The sequence below is a fragment of the Lissotriton helveticus genome, chromosome 2_1 (assembly GCF_964261635.1).
Source record: "Lissotriton helveticus chromosome 2_1, aLisHel1.1, whole genome shotgun sequence".
Lineage (NCBI taxonomy): Eukaryota > Metazoa > Chordata > Amphibia > Caudata > Salamandridae > Lissotriton > Lissotriton helveticus.
Window position 1 is genome coordinate 554716306 of NC_136059.1, and position 20196 is coordinate 554736501.

General features: G+C 45.9%; 1 protein-coding gene across 2 annotated transcripts in view; it reads right to left on the reverse strand.

The window, feature by feature from the left end:
- PDE8B (phosphodiesterase 8B) overlaps positions 1-20196 on the reverse strand; it is a 1092370-nt gene that overhangs the window by 63573 nt on the left and 1008601 nt on the right. For both annotated transcript variants that reach the window (XM_078677318.1, XM_078677317.1), the window contains 2 exons: positions 14720-14765; positions 13972-14107 (listed from right to left, as the gene is read on the reverse strand). In XM_078677318.1, the coding sequence (XP_078533444.1) occupies positions 13972-14107; positions 14720-14765 (182 nt within the window). The remainder of the gene's footprint in view (positions 1-13971; positions 14108-14719; positions 14766-20196) is intronic.

Consider the following 20196-nt stretch of genomic DNA (forward strand, 5'->3'; position numbering starts at 1 on the left):
AGTGAGGCAGAGTAATTGCTTTGAACTGCACTCGCTGAGCCACAGGCAGCCAGTGCAGTTCCCGTAGGTATTGCCGCGTGCTGGATCTCCTAGAGGCATTAAAGAGGAGTCTTGCCATGGCATTCTGTATAATTTGGAGTTTGCGCAGAAGATAGCCAGGCATGCCTATGAACAAAGCATTGGCATAGTCCAGCCTCGACAAGATAAAGGCACATGAGATCGTCTCTTTGGCCACTCTCGTAAGCAACGGGAACATTTTTCTGAGTGCTTTGAGGGTACCAAAGCAGACTGCTGTCAGTTTTTTTACATGGTCACTAAATCGCAGGTCCTCGCTAAACCATACCCCCAGATTTTTAGCAGACCCACCCTCAGAACGCAGGCTAGGCAAGTTTGGTGGCCATAGGCGGTTTCTGAAGTCCGAAGGAAACTGGCCGTAGAGGAGGACCTCAGATTTATCCTCATTACATTTGAGAAAGGCCTTGGCCAGCCAGTGAAATACTGATACTAGGCACGTCTGGGCAGTGTCTGTGTCCAGGTCCAAGTCCCTCCAAGTAAATAGCAGCTGAGTGTCGTCAGCATACGCTATAACTTTTGCTCCCAGCTCCTCTGCCAGATAAACCAAAGGGGTTAAATATATATTAAATAGCAGAGGACTCAGAGTGGAGCCCTGCGGAACCCCAGTTGCAAGGTTCCTGACAGAGGAAGCACATGGAGCCATACAGACCTACTGCGAGCAGGAATCCAAAAAGGATTTAACCCATTCCCAGACCAAGCCTGAGATCGCAGATAGCCTGGCCAAGAGCAACTGGTGGGGCACCGTGTCGAAGGTGGCAGAGAGGTCGGGTAAAATCAGGGCCTCCCTGCCTCCCCCGTCAAGACACTCTCTGATAGCCTCGAACATCTCCACCAGAGCAGTCTCCGTGCTGTAGGCCGACCTAAACCCCGACTGACCAGAATGGAGTGCACCTGATGCTTCCACAAACGTCTCCAGCTGCCGAAAGGCCACCTTCTTGCAGACTTTGGCCAAGGCTGGTAAGAGTGAGATAGGCCGGTAGTTGGCAGGGAGCAAAGGGTCCAGTGAGAGTTTCTTCTGAAAGGGTAGCAATTTAGCCTGTTTCCATTGGGCCGGCACCGAGGCGGTCTGAAGGGAAAGATTAACAATGTCCACTACCACTGGACAAACCTCCTCGGCTACACCTGCTAGTACCCGAGCCGGACAGGGGTCTGAGGGAGAGCCAGACTTAAGAGAGCCAAGAATGGCTAGAATGTCTGACTCGGTAGTGGGCAGAAATGAGGTGAGCCGGGAGGTCCCCGGGGCAGGCGTCTCCACAGTTCTGAAAAGTGGGCCAACACTATCCTGAATTTTTAGTATCTTGTCGACAAAAAAGGTGGGTAGATCCTCACACCATTGGAATACTGGTAGTGATCTTTGTTCTGCACACGGAGATTGAAAGCTCCGGACAATAGCAAAGATCTCCTTACTATTGTTCTGAGCCAGCGCAATTCCCGCGGCAAAATAGTCGCTTTTAGCCTTCTTAATGGCCATATAGTGCTCTCTCTGTGCTAAGCGCAGGGTCGTCTTTGCTGAAATACAATATTTCTGGCACCGGCATTGCTCCAGCTTCTTGCACCCCAGTTTCAAGTCCCTGAGATTAGTGGAATGCCAGGGCTGCGAGGGGGGAGAGCGCCGATTGCTACCACTGTTTTGGAGCTGGCCCTGACCCCCTGACTGATCCAGTGATCAAAGTTGTCCACCGCGACTTCTAAATCCGAGGCGGAAGTCAGATGAGACCGCTGTAAGGCCATAGAGAGGGCTGGGAGAATAATCTTCCTGGATTGTGGAGCGGGAGATGGGACAGGACTTCTAAGAGCCCGGCCATACGACCAAGAAAACCTGATCAGGTAATGGTCGGACCACGTTACAGGCTCAGGATCATCAACTTGGATGGGGAAGTTGGAGCAGACCAAGTCAATGAGATGGCCACCCACATGGGATGGTAGCATCTCATGTTGAGTCAACTGAGCGAGGCCAGGGAATCCAAGAGAACCCTCGCCTCGGGAGCGGTTGGGGTATCCAGATGGATATTAAAATCCCCTATAAGGAGAAATTTGGATTAGCGGAAGGCACGAGGGATAATAATATCATCAAACGCTTTGAGAAAAGCTCCGGGAGTACCTGGCGGATGGTAGACCAGAGTCCCATCCAGTGTAAAGTGAGGGGTGATGGTGAAGGTAAAATCCAGGGCTTCCCCCTCCGCCCAATCCCCTATAGCATCACTAGTGAAGGACCACAAATCCCTAAACACTACCCCCCTCTCCCAGATCCCCGATCGCCCCAGGCAATTTTGTAGCCCCTAGGAATTGAGAGCTCCACTACCAGAGCACAAGACTCATTGAGCCAAGTTTCCGTGATGAAAAGGACGTCCAGTTTGGCATCCGATAAAAGCTCAAAGATGTCAGGCGCATGCTTAACCATCGAGCGCGCGTTAATGAGTGCTTCCTGAATCCTGGGTTCGCCAGAGACCGAGGGAGAGGGATTGAGCAGCTGGGTAAGAAAGCAGAATTTAGAAACCGGGCATGTTCTGAGAATATTGTCCAGGACATCCCACTGCCTACCAACATCACAGCAACTCTAGCAACTTTAGATAGAGCATTGTGGGAGTTAATAATCTTCCTGTTGGCTAGACCAGGCACAATCCAACCAGAGTGGCTGGCGCTGGTCGCTTCCGGGGCGCAGACGGGCTTGCCTTTGGCGTGCCCTTGGCACGCCGGCGGCACGCCCGCTGCGCGCACCCGCAGCCTGTCCGGATCGCCATGTGCAATAAATAGCCAAGCCCCTCCCCCAGCTAGACCGCAGCCTACGGTCCTGCCGGGATTCGGGACTCACCCAAGATGGCGCCCTGCCCCCCACTCAAACGGCACAACAGCCGCGGTGTACACCTCCCAACACAGGTGAGTGATTGCAAAATCAAATGGCTATCCACAGGTCTCCGTTTAAAAAATTACAAGAGTTAAAAAGAATGTTTTTTAAAAAGATAAAACAAGTGGCAATCAGGCAGGGAACAGAAGAGTCAACACAACCACAGGTGCATCGCAGTCTGCCCCCAGCACTCAAGCGGGTCCCGTAGGAGCTGCCACCATCTACAAATGCCCCGCATTATGCGTTTTACCAGCGCTGATCTTCCACCTTCTTCTTGTAGATATATCTAGTTTTTCTAGATTCCTGGCGGGCAGCCATGGCATGAGCACGTAGTGTTATATTTTAGGAATTATCTTTAGTGTTCCTACGCATACTCTGATTGAGTGTTTGCTTTAGATTTGCTGATGCTTGTTTATATTCTGTGAGTTGATGGACCTTTGCTATTGGTTTATCTATGCCAGGCTTTGCCACGGTAGTTACATTTTCCTTCAGTTCTTGCAGAATTTCCTCCCATGCTGCTGTGGTAATGTAGTTGTTTTGCACTTGATGGAATTTGTACAGAAACTCCTCCACTCTTCCCTCGAGTTCCTCTTGATTTTCCAGTGACCAACTTACTTTTTTTACTGGCTCTAATCTAGCTTTGCTGCCAATCAGATTGCCCTTTGGTTGTGGGTACTGTAGAGGTGGAATTTCACAGGTTAGGATTGTATGATCACTGGACTTGAATGGTGTTATTGAACATTTTTGGATGGCATGAAAGTGTGTAATCGACACCCAGATATAATCAAAGGTGGCCATTCTAAAGGATGAGGTGTGGGTGTAGGCTGCAATCATGAGGTTAACCCCAACTCCTTGGGGTGCGTGGATTAGCAAGGTGGCCAAGTGAGAGTTCCATCGACCAAGATGGAAATCTTGCAACATCAAGTCGAGAAACCACCCTTACTGGACTCAGAGGGCTGCATCCTACCTACACTGCACAGAGGCAGGCTGCTGGTAAAGAAGGTGCTGTGGCCGTAGATCGGGGTTTGTTTTTGCACAGCATGCAGACACTGAGACCTTGTGGCCAGTTTCTGCTGGGTGCTAGTCACACACTGGGGCCTCTACTCAGGGGAAGGTGCGACCACTTGAGAAACGGGTGAACCTGGAGAGTGGGATAAGGTGATGGAGTAGCCCGTGGGTGACGAGAACAGGGCGGATTGCAGCAGGCAAGTTTTGGAACCACAGCCTAGGGAGTGCATCTGTTGCCTGAGGACACTTGGTGAGAGCTTGAGGTCACGCTATGAATTAAGCTGGCCTCAAGAATGTGTGGAGACTTTTTTCCAAAAAGTGATAGCACTCTGAATGGTGTGAGCTGGGCCTGGAGATTCAAGGGGGAAGCCGACCCCAAGTGCGGATGATGGCCTCCACTAGAGAACTGTGCTGAGCCGGGGAAGCTCTGTGGGAGCTTAGATCTGCGGCGTGTGAAACGCTGACCTTGAGACTGTGTGCCGGCATTCCCCCATCATTAGATTCCCCTGGACCTTTGGATCTGGGCAATGGGCCCCTGAGGCAGTTGAGGGACCCCACTGCAGAGCTGAATGGATGTTTCTGCCCACGTGAATTAGGCCTGTGCAAGACCCCTCATGGGTCGATCGCTGGACCTGACTAATTGTCTGGCTTGCCACCTCTAAACTCTGTTTAAGCATGTGCTTTCAAGCGGAGTTGATCACCATAAAGCAAATCTCTAGCATTGCCAGTAGAATACCCGTGGATACTCTGAGGAACCCTTGAGCTGCCTGTCGACCAGACATACAGCCTGGCTCATCAGCATGGTAAAGCATAAGGAGGCTAGGTGCACCATGGGAACATTATTACACTGTATACTACGCCCCAAGCCTTCCCCAAAGAACCACGAGGCAGGAAAAATCCCTAAAAAAGCAGTATCTGGAGAGAGCAAAATAGTGAGAGTGTTGTTGGACATTAACTTATTGCAAGCAGATCTGTGCAAGGTAACCAAGAGGGTGCAGACTGTAGAGGGCATAGTGGCAGAGCTGCAGGCCTAGGTGAAGACTTTGAAAGGGCAGGTAGAGGCCTTCACAACGGCAGCAAATATCCTGGGAGAAATGGCTGAGGATGCCAGTCTTGTAGAAATAACCTCTGCGTCCTTGGGTTTCCAGAGCAGGCTGAAGGAGCCAACACGGAGAGTTGTGTGGAGGACTGGAGTTGGCAGGAGCTGAAACACTCTGGACTGTTGGGAACATTTGCCATAGAGATGGGACATCTTGCCCTGATGGCACTGCCTCATACTGGGGCGCCTCCATGAGCATTGATTGCACACATCTTGAACTATAGAGTGCATCCTCATACACTATGCAGCATGTGATTGAAAACCACCATAGCACTTTGTATCCACGTTATACTAAAAAAGTTCAGGCGCAACGGAAATCCGATATAGAGGTTAACCAAAAACTCAGATCACTGTATCTGCAATACATGCTGTTCTTTCCTACCCACTTGAAAGTATTTGCACAGGGTGAGAGCCCCTTTTTCGACAGTCCGGAGGAAGTATGGACTTGGTTAGAAATGTGGGACAAGGCGGGGGCTCACACAGTGGTGGCCTTCGGGGCCTAGATCAAGGACTCTCCATGGAGTGCAACGGCTGAGGATACAGCCCGGAAAAGACCACAGTGGTCGACCACAACTGACCAGGTGGATAACAATTTGAATCAATGGCACAATAATCAGAGCTGACAAGGCCCCTTCTGTGGGGTATGGAACCTCTACTGATGCTCCATAATTAAAGCAGGGGGATGGTACAGAATCGATGGAGGAGGAGAACATCCATGGTACACTCCGAGGACTGGTACACCGGAGTTTGTATTTTGTAACCTGGACATGATACTGGTGGAGTGATGACTCATTCAGCTGGGTATGAGATACCTCTCTTCCAGGCTACTGGGAGGTGGCAATTGAGGGTGCTGACTGGAAGATTAGCCCTAGTTTGGTTTTCCTTTGCACCCCATAGTGGGGGAAGGCTTAAGGTTCTACACAGCCCCTTGAGGGTTGGCGGCATAATGTGCAGATTGCATTGTAGCAGGAAGCCCTGCTTCTGGATGCTGAGGTAGCTAAGGTGAAAACAATAGAGGGGCTCTGTGTATGCTGACACACACTCTAACTATGCCAGGGGATTATTGACGTGGATTACTGCTGGGACCCTGTAGTATTCTAGTACCCCATTAATGCATTACATGTTAAATCCATTTCTCTACCCCAGCTTGTGGAATGTTCCAGCTATGATGCATTGTGGAATGTTTGTGCTCTGTGGACTGGAAGAGTCAGTTGGCATTGGGCTGAGCATCATGTTAGATGTTCCTGGTGGGGCGTTACTATCATTTTAACTGCTTAATTATAAATAAACAACTTTAAATCATCATCAGCGTGGACATCATCACTACAGACCCCTTTATAGGGAAGGCGCTATACTCAGACCCAGGAGGTAGATATTTGATAGTTATTAGGGTACTGGATGACTTTGACACTTGCTTGGTTAACACTTATACCCCTAATGTTGATAAGAAAACATTTTAACCAGACATAATGAGGGTAATATTTCTGTACATGCACACAAGGCTCATATGGGTGGGAGACTGTGTGTTGGACCACCAACTTGAGAAGCACCCCTGTAACTGAGCCTTAAGATAATTATTGAAATATAATTGAAGAATGGGGAGAAGGATCTATATTTATTTGACTTTTTGTGCCATCACCACCCAACAGATCAGACATATTCATGCTATTCATGCTATTCACATGCACAAGGGGGTAAACAGTGGGCTAGATTATGTTCAATTGCATAGGGAGGACATAGAGGTATTTAAACACTCAGCATGCCTTTCAGATCACTCGTCATTCCTTATCACAGTGCTTTCAGGGGGGGGGGGTTGGGTTGGTTAGGTCCAATATCTCGTTGTGGTAGCTACAGGTGGTGGATGTGTTGGGAGATAAGGTGTTATGTAAACATAGAAAGTAATTCACCTCATATTTTTCAGGGTAGTCTGGGTCCCGCAGCCAGTAGGGCAGTGGAATAAGAGGCCTATGACGTGATATTTACAGAAAAGTGCACAGCCCATATTTTGCGGGTATGGAAACAGAACAAGAATTGATTAAGCTAGAACATATGTATGCACAGCTGGATGCCCACATTGATCCAGGTCCTAATGATCGCCAATTGACTACCGTTCAACAATGGGTAGGAGAGGTTTAAAACAGATTGGATCAAAATAACTTTATGCAATACAGACAAAGGCTGTTTTGCGAGAGGGATAAGTCTGAGAGGCTGTTGGCATGGCTGCTTAAGAGGGACCGCCTGCAGACCCACATTCTGCACCTGAGAGGGAATGATGGAGTGAATATTGTAGGCAGAGTTAAGGTTAACCTGGTTTTTAAAGAGTATTTACAGCCCACACATTCTCGGAGGAGGAGCAGTGCGATACCTTTTGGGAGCTATACTGCTGAGTTTGACAGCAGAACAGAGCCAAATCATGTACAGACCACTGGAGATGGTGGAATTAAAAGAGTAGCTGAAGTGCTTGATGTGGGGAAAAACCCTGGAAGCCGATGGCTTCCGGTGGAGCTATATCAAATGATGACATCCCACATTTTTGCCTATAAGGGATCAACCTAGAGGTGCAGGAAAACGGAGTCCTTCCTCAGAGCTTGAGACTTGAAACTACTCTGCCTACTGACTACTTGGAGCGATTGGCTCGTTCATACACGTTCATACACGTGGACTAACTGAGTTCATCACTGAGAGGAGAACAAGGTATAATATTATGTGACCCAACCATGTAATTAACTCACTAGAAGACTGCTGCTCACTTTGGATTGGCAGCCATAGATTCAGAAAGGGCATTTGATACGGTGGGATGGCAGTATATGTGGGTAGTTCTGCAGGGTATGGGGTTCAACACTAACTATGTTTGGTGCAACTATCAAACAAATACCTTGTAGCCAACGTGTGTGCTGGGGTTATTGTATCTGATTTTTGGAATTTGGTTAGGGGGACCAGACAGCGATGCCAGCTGTTCACTGTGCTGTTTGCAATGGTGGTGGAACTGATGGCATGTTGATTTTGGATGAGGTTGGGCGCTTAGGGTACTGAACTAAATGGCAAGACACCTGTAGTGTCCCTATATGCAGATGAGACTCTAGTTTATCTTAATGACCTAGAGGAATTGGAAGAGTTTGTGACAGTTTCAGGCATACAAATTAATAAGACGAAGAACAGCTACTTCCCTCTGGAGAGGATGTTCTATGGAGGAGTTGGGGGGGGGAAGGACTACAATGGGAAAAGGAAAAGTACCTCTATCTCTGCTGGACTGCGGCACATGATCTCGAAGTGGGTGCATTGCTGAGAGGACTGGTCCTCTACAACGAGGTTTGGATAAACGTATGGCTTTCTTTTATGGACAATAACTAGGAGGGCAAAATGGTATTTCTTCCCTACTGTTCATATGTCCTGCAGACTGTTATGTGCCCGATTCCAACTGCTACATTTCTCCAACTTGACCACATGCTTAACTTATTTGTGTAGGGAGGTAAGAGGAGTCGAGTGAAATGAGACACCCTGAAACTTCCCTTATTGTAAGGGAGGACTGGGAGCCCCTGGTTTGTTTCTATACTATACGGCAACACAGATACAGCCCTCGATCAGCTGGTGTGATGAGGGGCCTATTGGGAGTCTTCCCTGCTTGTGGACAAGTACAGGCCTCACTCCTGCCAAGAGATCTTTATGATGGGTAGGAGGGGAGTCCCTCAGGACTGTCCAGACTTAATGAAGATGGCAGCGGAGTGGTTGGCTGAATTCATTCATATGACTCGGACTTACCCCTTTGAGGTCGGATTAGGAGAGGAAGTGATGAAGGAATTGTTGCGTACTACAGTACTTTTTGGTATGGGAGTCCATACAAATATGCCTGTTTGACCTATTTAGGAAAAGGAAGTCATAAAATGCCAAACCTGCATGGCATTGCTTGGCTCCCTGTTGGCTGTGCTATGGATAGCTGTACACTGCTCAGCAACACAGGCCCTGGTTCGGAAAAAAGACCTGTTTGAATGGGCGATCATAGATGAGCAGCACATGCAACTAACTCAAAGGGATGATAGAGTTATGGACGATCTGGCTGACCCTGGCAAGGTGATTGCAGAAATAATGGACTCTCCTATAGACGGATCTCCTTAATCAAATGGGTGAAGGGAGACTACGGTATAAATAAAAGAAAAGGAGTGGAGGGTGTTTCATATACAACTGCTGTATTAGATAACATTGCACTTTGGAACTGAGAAAGAAATCTATCTACTGCATCCTGGAAGCTAGTTACAATCAATATGTTTATGGTTGTTGCTTACTGTATTGTAAATGTTAATGAACAGGAATAAAAAAAACTCCCTAACTCTTCACCCTCTAACCTATATACCCTAAAATATTTACCCTTTACCCCAAGCCCTTCAGCTGTTCCCCAAACCTTTTGCCCTGTACTCTTAACCCTTCAATCTTTACCTCTACCTACTAATCCCACCACAGGCTTCCCCCTATTCCTTTACCAAATACCCTTAAACCATAAATCTTTGAATCCTAACTCTTACACCCTAAACCTGTATCTCTTAACTGTACACATCACATCTTTAACTCTGTATGCCAAAATCCTTTGACTTTTACCCTTTACCCTACACTTGAAACCTCAAACCTTATGCACCAAACCCTTCAACGCCATAACTCTATACTCATACCCCAATCCATAACACCATCCCCCTGTATTGTTGATAGAAGATAACTGAACATTGTGCTACCTTGATTGGTCTGAAATCCACACGAGCTATAGTGCTTTGGGAGACATCATGATTCATAATATACTTTAAATTCTACATCAAAATCCTCCTATAGCCCTTATTTAAAACATATCAGAGATTTTTACTGTCAAAACCATCTTGATTTCATAAACCCCTTAAAACGTGTGCCTGGATGATCATAAACTGTTACAATACATATAACCCCTTATCTGAGTTATCACCTGCTAACCATAATAAATAAAGCACTTAGCATCTGCAAGGCAGACCTCCTACTTAAATTAGGGATGAAAAAATGAAGGTCACTTTGGTAAGTGAAACAGACTTGTAAAATATGTTGAGCGGGTCCCAGTTATGTTGCATACTAAATATCACTTAGTAGTAACCCAAATGATTGTAATATTCATAATGATTTACTCGTAGACTGAATACAAATAATGTTTAATTTTAGGATAGTTATTTTATGATATCTATTTTTTTATAGTTATTTTTATTTACTGGCTACTGAACAGTTGCATGAAAGTTTCTTTTACCAAGCCAATCAAACCCTTACTTACAAAAAAATGCATTCCACATAGGTTACCAGTGACATGGTGCTCATGTTCTTTGCTTTTACTTGAAGTTCTGAACTAGGCTGGAAACTGTAGTCTTGGATTCTCTGATCTGCAATGCAGTATGGCAGTAAGACTGTGTCCAAATAGTGCCTTGCAATGCAATCTTCATCCTAAAAGCCCACAGATAGTGTAATTGTCATGTCAACATTACCCTGAGAGTGCAATCTTTCTCTCAACAATGAAAGAAGGCTATCCATCTCAACTGCACCATCTCAGTGTGGGTCCTCTTCCCACAGCAGTCTTTCCTTCGTCTTGTCTGCGCTATACATTGTGAGCTCCTTCTGAGTTGTACACTGTCACTATCACTCTCTCACAGCTGGACTCTATATTGGATTCTCCCAACTATCAGTGTCTTCTTAGTGTGAGAAAATGTTTAGCTGGGATAAACAGTACAAACCCTCCCTCACAGCAGTAATTTATCACTCTGAATAACGTCTCTGCACCGCCTTACAATGCAATTTCCCTAACATCCATGTTGGGAACAGTGTTATTTCCCAACAATATGTTGAGGACCCTCAATATGTGAAGCCATACAGAGCAATCACCTTCACAGAAGTAACTTGTCACTCACACTTAACATAGTTGTGCAGTTAGAGCCCCCTCCCAGCAATACAACGAGTTTGCTCTCACTGCCTACAGACTGCAAGTAGTTCACTAAAGTTGGCAGAGTGTGTCCTGAATGATCACTTGGCTACAGTGTAATCCTCCTGTTAATATTGATGTCAGTTTACGAAGCGATATGTGTATATTCAAAAACGTGATCAAGTCACTGTTATTAAAATCCCCCGGAGATGACCTCTCCATCAACCCAGAGTAAGAAATACGTTGTCAGACAGGCCCTGTGGCCGGTAAACAGCGTTTACAACGCAACTTTTACCACGTACTACCTTTACCACGCAACTTTTACAACGCAAGTCGTTACAACGACTTGCGCTGGGGGGCGCTGTAGGATAGGGAATCGTTTAATTTACTATCCAAAACCTTCCCTACTATCCACGGGGACTGGAGTTGGAATAGTAAATTAAACTATTCACTATCCAGCGCCCCCAACGCAAGTCGTTGTAACGACTTGCGTTGTAAAAGTTGCGTGGTAAAGGCATGCGTTGTAAAAGCATGCGTAGTAACGACATACATCCCTGTGTCCTGATTGACAGATCACAGGAGGGGTGCCACATAACCAGCAGGACAAACATGCGAAGAGGAAAAACCTAGATTAGAGCCCACAGATACGCAGCAACACCACAATGGATCCAGAAAATTTTCTCCAATTAAGCACATATTGCCGGAGGGGTGCTTGCATTCCCAAAACACCATATAGTTAGATGCCACATGAAGTTAGTAACTCTCAGCAAGTCAGAGCATAGCACACACAGTACATGCAGCGATCACGTGCTTCTCAAACTGGACATCTGGACACTCCACCCACTGGCCCTCATTGTGTCCACACAAGGTTGAAACCCACCTGCATTCACTATCAGGTGACCTGATTTACAACACCATGACTAGGCCTGTATTCCTTTCTCTAAAATAAGATCTAAATTGTGTTTCTGTGGTTGTTTCCTAGCCTAAGCGTTTAATTAAATCAACTGTTTGTGTTTTGCCAAACTCCTCTGTCTTTTGTTTTTTCAAGGTAGATTCATATTCTAGCAACAATCCTCTAACAGTGCCACATTATCATATGAAGTATACAAAAAAGTGATGTATAGAATACTTTGTGGGAAGGTGTGTAAAATAACAATGAATTTGTATGGGACCTAGAGAAATTACCAATGACTGAGATGACCTTAGAAATATGTCTTTTTTGGCACTATATCCATGTGTTATAAAAAACTTGTGGAAATAAGCTCGGGAAAAGAAGAACACTGGAGCCCGAAAAAGCCCTGGGCAGGTAGCTATAAGGGTCAAAGGTAAAGGTTAAAAAGTGAGGAGGGTATAACATAATTGAAGAGTAAAGGTTAAAGAAAAAGGGAAAGGTAAAGCTTAGGGATTTTTAAATAATTAAAAAACAAATAGAAAATAAAAGAAAATCGATTATTTGAACCGCAAAACAAAAGACAAGCATTCATCAAATGAATATACAAATGATGAAATAATGTATTTAGTTCGCAAACAAATATTTACAAAATCTAAATTTTCATTTTAATGGGAAGGTTGGAGCTTTTCTAAATTCAACTGTGGCTGCTCATCATCTATACAATATCTTGCACTTTCACTGCTCTCACAACTCAATTTGAATTCTTGGATAGTAACTGGATTTGTAGCCTCCAATTTCACATTTTGCTTCTTTATTTACATACAATGTATTAATCTGTTAATATTACTTAATTTTCAAAGCAGTAGACCCCTCTGATTAGGACCCACGGTTCCCCGGGCCACAGGCAAAGAACAGCTGATGCAGGGTTTCTGAATCAGAGCCAGCGTTAGAATCATGACAGTCCACCGACTCCCAACAGAGCAGGAGGACTGTCAGTTTTGGTGGCCAGGGTGTTCAGTCACATTTGTGTTGGAATATCCTGTCTGCCAAACATGAACTCAGCCACAAAGAGCCTGATTTAGGTGTCGGCGGATGAGTTACTCCATCACAACGGTGACAGACATCCCGTCTGGCGAAATATAAATCCCGTAGTTTATAAGGGTATTCATATTTCAGCGGATGGGATACCTGTCAATGTTGTGACGGAGCAAAACTTCCGCCGAAACTAAATCAGGCCCAAAGTCATTAGAGCTTGAGGTCTAATCATAATACAGAATTGCGTTTCCTTGTCTGGTTTCTATAAAACTGACCCAGAGAGCAAAGACAAGCTCAGAGGAGTTCTCCCAGCCTAATCTATCCCCATACAACGGACTTTGATTAATTGTTCATCTCCTCACCTGAGCAGACACAATAACGACAAGTAAATATTCCTTGTTTATGATGTCATCAATAGCCCTAATGAGGTTTTAAATATGTGTATATGATTTTGGGCCCATCAAATCCAAGTGAAGTCTTTGAAATTACGCTGGCTAATGTCCTTGCATGGGAATAGTAGAGCTGCATGGAGTGTAGACTCCCATAAAGGGTGCTATATCTCATTGAGTGACCCACTGTCAATGTATTGCCCTGTTCCTCTCCATCTACAAAGTTGTAAAAATGCTAATAGGTGACCTCTTTTACCTCTACCTCAGGGATTACTGAGGGTCTCATGGTGAGAAATAAAATGTGTTGGGGCCTTTTGAGGACCGCCTCCCAATCTTCTAGCTTCAAATACAGACCATATGTCTTGCTGAAGCAAAATCTGAAAAAGGGCAATGGAATACACAATATTCCAGAAATGTATCTCTTGTCCCTTTTAAACTCAAGTTGAAGCATTGGAGCGTCTGAAGGTAACCTAATACCATGACGCACAACTGTCTTGAGCATCAAGTGCCAAAATCGAATGGTAATTAGGAATGTATCACCAAATATATGCAACAATGAGGACTTTCCCTGTTAAAATAAACATTATAAATAGGTTACACCAGCAAGTACAGATTTCATCTCTGGCATTCCATATTTGTAGATGGTTGGCAGGAAACAATTCACATAATTACAGTATTCCACACAGCAGCATTAGTATGCAGACAAGTACATACCTTTTATGTGTAACAGATTCTAATTCAAAAATATTAAAATCCCAGCTCTCTTCATTATCAAGCAACAGTGCAATACGTGGAGGAACGTCATTGACAGTGACCGGCGCTGGTAGATGACTATGGCTGTGATTCATATCTGTTAAGAGAAGACATTCACATTTACAATCATTATTACTCATGTCTTTTGCTTTGTGATTTTGACATGCATTAATAGTATACTGTCCTATAATGAGGGTAGTTTGGACAAGTCAAACTTGTTTTCAATCGTTAATTTGTAAATAAAATAAGTGCTGGGTCTCTCGTTAGGAGGCAGCTTGCACCAGCCCATTTCTCTTGTTAGCGCCGCCTAAAACAGAACCAACTACTAACCATGAAAGTGGTGAGAAGATGTAGCGTAATGCCGACTTCAGAGCCCGGGAGCCTAGTTTTAGTTTCGGCATCGGCTCAACATCCTGTGATTCTGGGCAATTCACTTAATCTCCCTGTGCATACCATAAATGAATGTGTCCTTAACTGGTGCTCATGAAAAGCACCAGTGTTGATGATTAAGTGCTGGTGCTAAACACTGGAAACCACTGGTTCAAATTAATCACTGCCTGTTTTGCCTTCAATTAAGATTTCTTTAATAGATGCTGATGTCCAGGAACCTGAGACGCAGCAACAAACATTTGCACCATGCCCTGGATAGAACTGTCTGCTGCCCCTTCAATGTGCTGAAATGGTGCAACAGATAAACGCAACTACTTACTTTTAGAAAAGACATACTCGTTTCCTGAAAGTCTTCTCAAGCCATCCTGAAACAGAGACATGCACAGTTAATGAACGCAGTGCCACAATATTATGCATGCTTCTCCCTAAAGCTTAATGAGAGCTTCTCACTTGTCTTTACATCATCAACATTTCACCCAGAGCTTATAATCATCCCTTCTACGTGTTCTCGTAGACTTTGTACTTTCAACCAAACAGCTCAGGGTTAGTGACGTGTTTGTTAACCATGGAACCTTTACCTACTGCTAGCAAGTAGTGTGAGATCATTCAACAGAGCAGTGCCTACTTTACCTGGTGTCAGAGCATAAATGGGCTGGTCCTCATGGTACTAAGTAATGGCTGGTCCAAAATGTCCCTGTTTGAGTACCGGAACTTCTAAATGGCCAAGGAGAGTACTGGGGGCAGCAGCCACACTCATGTTATGTATGTGTAGGATACTGGGACAAGTGCTGCTCTGCTGCTGTCGAGGCTACCACCAGAGTGTATACCATTGACAGTCTACTATGTAGACAGTGTTGTTTCCAGGAAAGGTCCCAAAAAAAAAAGCCAGTTGCTCGACGAATGTTTAGGACACACTGTAGATGTCTACCAACAATAAGAATTAGGAAACTACGTGTTCCTCTAAAACCAGGTCTAGGAACATATATTTTCTGAGAACCAACACGAGACGCTGCAGATGTCTATTAATTGAAAGAAAAATAAGCCTTGAGGAAGTTACGTCCAGTAACGAAACACGTGTCGGCTGCCTGTATCGCATCAGTTCTTCGGGATTAAAGAAAAGAAGAACCTGAAACAACACTGTCTACATAGTATATTATGTCTTGCTCATAAGAACTGTATTGAGAGGAACTTTTTTCAAATAGGATATTAAATCACTGAACGAATGCAAATTTTTTGATGTTATCTTTCTATCTATAGATCTAGTTAGTGTTTTGCTCTAGAGTTCTATATTCAGGACACTTTAAACAGGTCATGATTGGGAATTGACTCCCCAGAAAGCGAATGCTTGTAAAATATTACATTTTGGGGTGCCGAGGTATAAGCAATAATAAAATAACAAGCAGTTATTATCTTTTTATTTTTCTTTGCGACTCCAGCTGGGCTCCCCACCGTCGGAGGGAGCAACAGTGGTTTGCTTTCCCTCCCTAAGTGCGCATGACGGCTTGTCCAGCCCTTTAGGGCCAGCCACACCATCATTTGCACTTGCCATGTTATCCACTGGGCTGTACAGGCCTAGGCTCACAGGTACTGGCTGAGCGGCCAAACAGGCTGCTCAGACCAATCACAACACTGCTCATGCAGTGTCGTGATTGGCCGAGAGAGTCCAGGAGCCTGGGTGCTTCCAGTGCAGCAGAGAAGAAGATGGAGGAGAGACGTGCAGCTGCGGCTGAGAAGAGGGTATGGGCATATTCTCAAGAACGTGTGATAACCATCGCAAAAGTAACAATGCAACTTCCAACATCGCAGTCTATCGCAGTAAAATTATGGCATGTTAACCAAGCATTCTCAACACGGCGGTTCCATGCGATTGTCTCCAGATAACGCATCAACTAACCACGATAAAATCAATGCCACGCCGCAAAAATGCAAAACGCGAATGCAAAAAAAGCTTCGATGAGGCCAATTGCAATACTAAAATCAGCAAAAAACAGCTACAGGCCTGCAATTCACATGCGTCATGCGGGAAAAATCACCATACAAGTAGGAAAAAACTGGCAAACAAATGCCAAACAAAATCAAAGCACAATGGATGTTTCCGGAGGATGTACTGAGGAGAACCAGAACCCCACAAGCCCCCCCGGTGGACCTGCCTGGGACCTCTGGGGTCAGGGAAGGCCAAGGAGAAGTAGAAGAGGAAGGCATGGTTCAGTCTGCTGGAAAACAGGATCCTGATAACAGAGGTGGTCGAACACCATCAACTGTTCGTCATCTCCACTGTGTCACTGACAACCAAAAATGGACTATGGCAGTCCAACGTGGACAAGGTAAATGCAGTGGAAGTGCTGATGAAGACAATGAAAAAGGGCAAGAGGCGCTGGAATGACGTCAAGCGCAAAACTAAGCTGAAACTTGCCTACAACCGGAAGGCAGCAATGCAGACTTGAGCTGGGAGTCCTACGCCACAGGAGAAGCTGGTCGAGATGGAGGAAATGGTGTCCACAGTCATCAGTGGGGAGACGGTGACTGGAGTCGGGGGACCAGACACTGCTCAACATGAACGGACACAACAGCAACAGGGTGAGTAATGACCAAGGACTGGGGGAGATAGCCACAATGGCACACATGCACAACTGAGCTGAGCACATCTGCGGATACACCATGCCGCAGACCCCCAACTCTCACCAAGAGATAAATGTACCCAAGTAAGAAACATCTCAGCACAGTATAAGCACAGAAGGCAAAGGCACATCACAGAAAAGGGATAAGGGGCAGCAAAACAGAGCAGTAGGGGCCACACCCCCAAAATGCCGCACACACACATAACATGCAGAGCACAGCAACAATGACAACAATGTGGCACAAACCGCAACATGTCCACAACAGAACACAGGACACAACTGGTGCCGACTGGGTGTAGACACTGGTCAATCACAAGTGGCATTGCAGGGAAATGTGAGATGACAATCTACAAGTACAAAAACACACAAGTCTGTTGTCAAAATGTCCACTGTCCCCCATCAAATAGGCAGCTCCTCCCAAACGGCCTCGATGTACACAGTCATGCAGTCTGCATCTAAACATGTACAACGCGACAACACACATGTGAACACATTGTTAAACTGCATTTCCCCTTCACATTGCAGAGGGACAATCAACACTTCCTACAGAGCAGCCCGAACCTCTCTTCTCTGATGACGTAGAGGACCATCACAGCTTCGACTCCGATGCCCTACAAGAGCTCGTGGAGCGCCTCCTCGGCTCACTTCCAGGAGCAGGGCAGCCCAGCTGCTTCGAGGAGACCCCACCCCCTGCACAGACCACACAGCAGGCAGCACCCACCACCACGGCTGCCTCCCAGGACCCCCACGAATAACACACGGCCTTCCAACGCCATGTGTTGGGATGCCAGGAGCAGCTGGATGAACAGGTGCGGGTGGGCTTTGACACATGGCAGACAAACCAGATGCCAAACGTGGGTGTTAAGTCCCATCAGGGACCACTCACAGTCCCTAACGGACACCCACAGTTTGCTCCATGCTCTCCAATGAACCATGGCTGACATCACCAGAGTTCTGACTCAGAGACAAGAATGACTGACTAGTCAGAGTGGCTCCATTGAGCTGGCCCGGGAAGTGGGAAACATGCTCATGGAGCGAGCCAATGTGGAAAGAGCGCTGCCACGGCTGCACACCAGCCAGTGGTAGCTGGGTTCCTCAATGACCTCAAAACCATCCTCATGGCATTGCTGCCAGAAGGCCTGGCGCTGATGCATGCTGCTGCTACCACTACATCCACATCTATGCCCCCTGAAGTGTCAGTGACACACAGAGTGGCAGACATTCCACCTACGGCCCCTGAGGTATCACTGCCACACAGTGCTGGAGAAACGCAAGCATCACCTACACATGAGGCACATGGAACAGCATAGGACGAAGAGGCAGATGAAAGTGTCATCATGGTAAGAAGGACGCAGTTGCATTCATCTCCGCCATATGGCTGGTTTCAGCTTGGTTCTGCCCTCTGCATCATCCCCTTCCATTGTCCTCCGATACACTCTGCGACACTCACCTTGGACCTCGCAATGAACTGCCATATTCTGTTTGATCGCCAATGACACAGTAATCAGACTACGCACAGAACTCTTCCTCTTCCTTTGGACTTGTCAATCCCTGAAGAACTCTGGCAGGCCCTCCACGGGCCAACATTGTTAAGTTGGGTTTGCATGGCCCTGTAGTGCTCCAGATGCAACACTCCCTTGAATGTGCAATAAACATTCCAACTCACACAGATGTGTTGTGTCTATGGTCTTTCATGTGTGGTAGTATTGATGAATGTAGGGTCAGTGAATTCCCCCTATGTCCATGTGGCTCATGTCGTTGGACTTGGGTCACAGGGTGACCCATTGCCGAATGTTGTCCGGGTGGTGCCGATGCAACAACAGCGACATTCGCATTTGTTACGTCTTTGTCCAGCCCCATACAGAACCACGCCCAGAGCTTTGGGGTCATTGTTCAAAGCCTTACGCTGGGATTTTGTATTAGGGACAGCACCCAAGGGTGGAGGGCAGATTCAGAGAGGGGATTGACAGAGCAGGATGTAGTAAGCTGTAGAGTGAGTGTTCTCCTTAGTCAAAGTGACGATACTTCTTCGGAAATCTTCACTGCTGACACCTTACTCTTGTCTGAGGGGAATGTTATGTAGTGATGTCACTTTAGGGTAGAGTATGGACAGACTAATCATTTCCTTTCCTTTTTGTAAATGCAGTCCCGACTTCAAGCTGGGACTGTTCTTGGTTGTTTGATGTTACTCGAGTTAACTTTGCTTTTTATCTTGAGTCGTTTAAGGTTCTTGCGTAGAATTATGTTTGTATTAGTGCCTGTTTATTTTCTTAATCTTTTGCTGAGATGTTTGTATGTTCAACTATTTATGGCTTTGTAATAAATCTTTAAAATTTCCAGTGGTAGTCAGTGGTCCTTTGAGTTCATATGGATTTATTTGGAAGTGGTTTAAAGTTATCAATGTAAGATCTTTCTTTATACTTCTAGAACAGGGAAAATGTTCAGTCGACCGGGTTTGGTATTTCTAGAGATGGGTAAGAAAATCTAGATTAAAATCCCAGCATCCCCAATAATAATAATAATCAGCCATTGACCCATACCTGGGTATAAGGCTAATTTTAGAGAGCTCCAATAAGGCGCCTTATGTATGTTCACAGACCAGTACGCTAAAGGACATCCTCAAGAAAGGAACAAGCCACTGTGATGAAAGCTTTCTCAAAATCTAAAAGAAGCAGCGCAATTGGGGGATGCGATGTACCCAACTTGGAGAGTGGCACCTGTCAGATAGTGCAGAGAAAATCTCCTCTCTAGTGATGGACTCTTCCAATTCACGGGCAAGGGAGGGGGGATTGAAGGTAGAGGAATACCGCATAACACCAGATTGTTGATCACCTGGGGGGGACCAGGGCTATGAGGGTAGAGGTCCAGAAAGAAGGTCATGAAAGCGCACAGAATATCAGGAATCTGGGACAGGATCGGTCATCCTTGTCCGTCAGCTGAGGCACAATGTGTGAAGTAGTGTCAATAAGCCAATAATGGAGCTTCCCTGAGTTAGCAACATGTTCACAGATGCTGCGCATTCTTGCCAGTCAATACTGGTGGGTGCCCTCAAGCGTAAGATGTCGTAGCTGCCCCCGGGCCATTGAAAGTCACCACACGTGAGTAGGGGTGTTAGGGCCCATGCGCTCCAGTCAGGAATCAGGGTCTTGAGGGCCATAATTGGGCCACATTCTCTTGC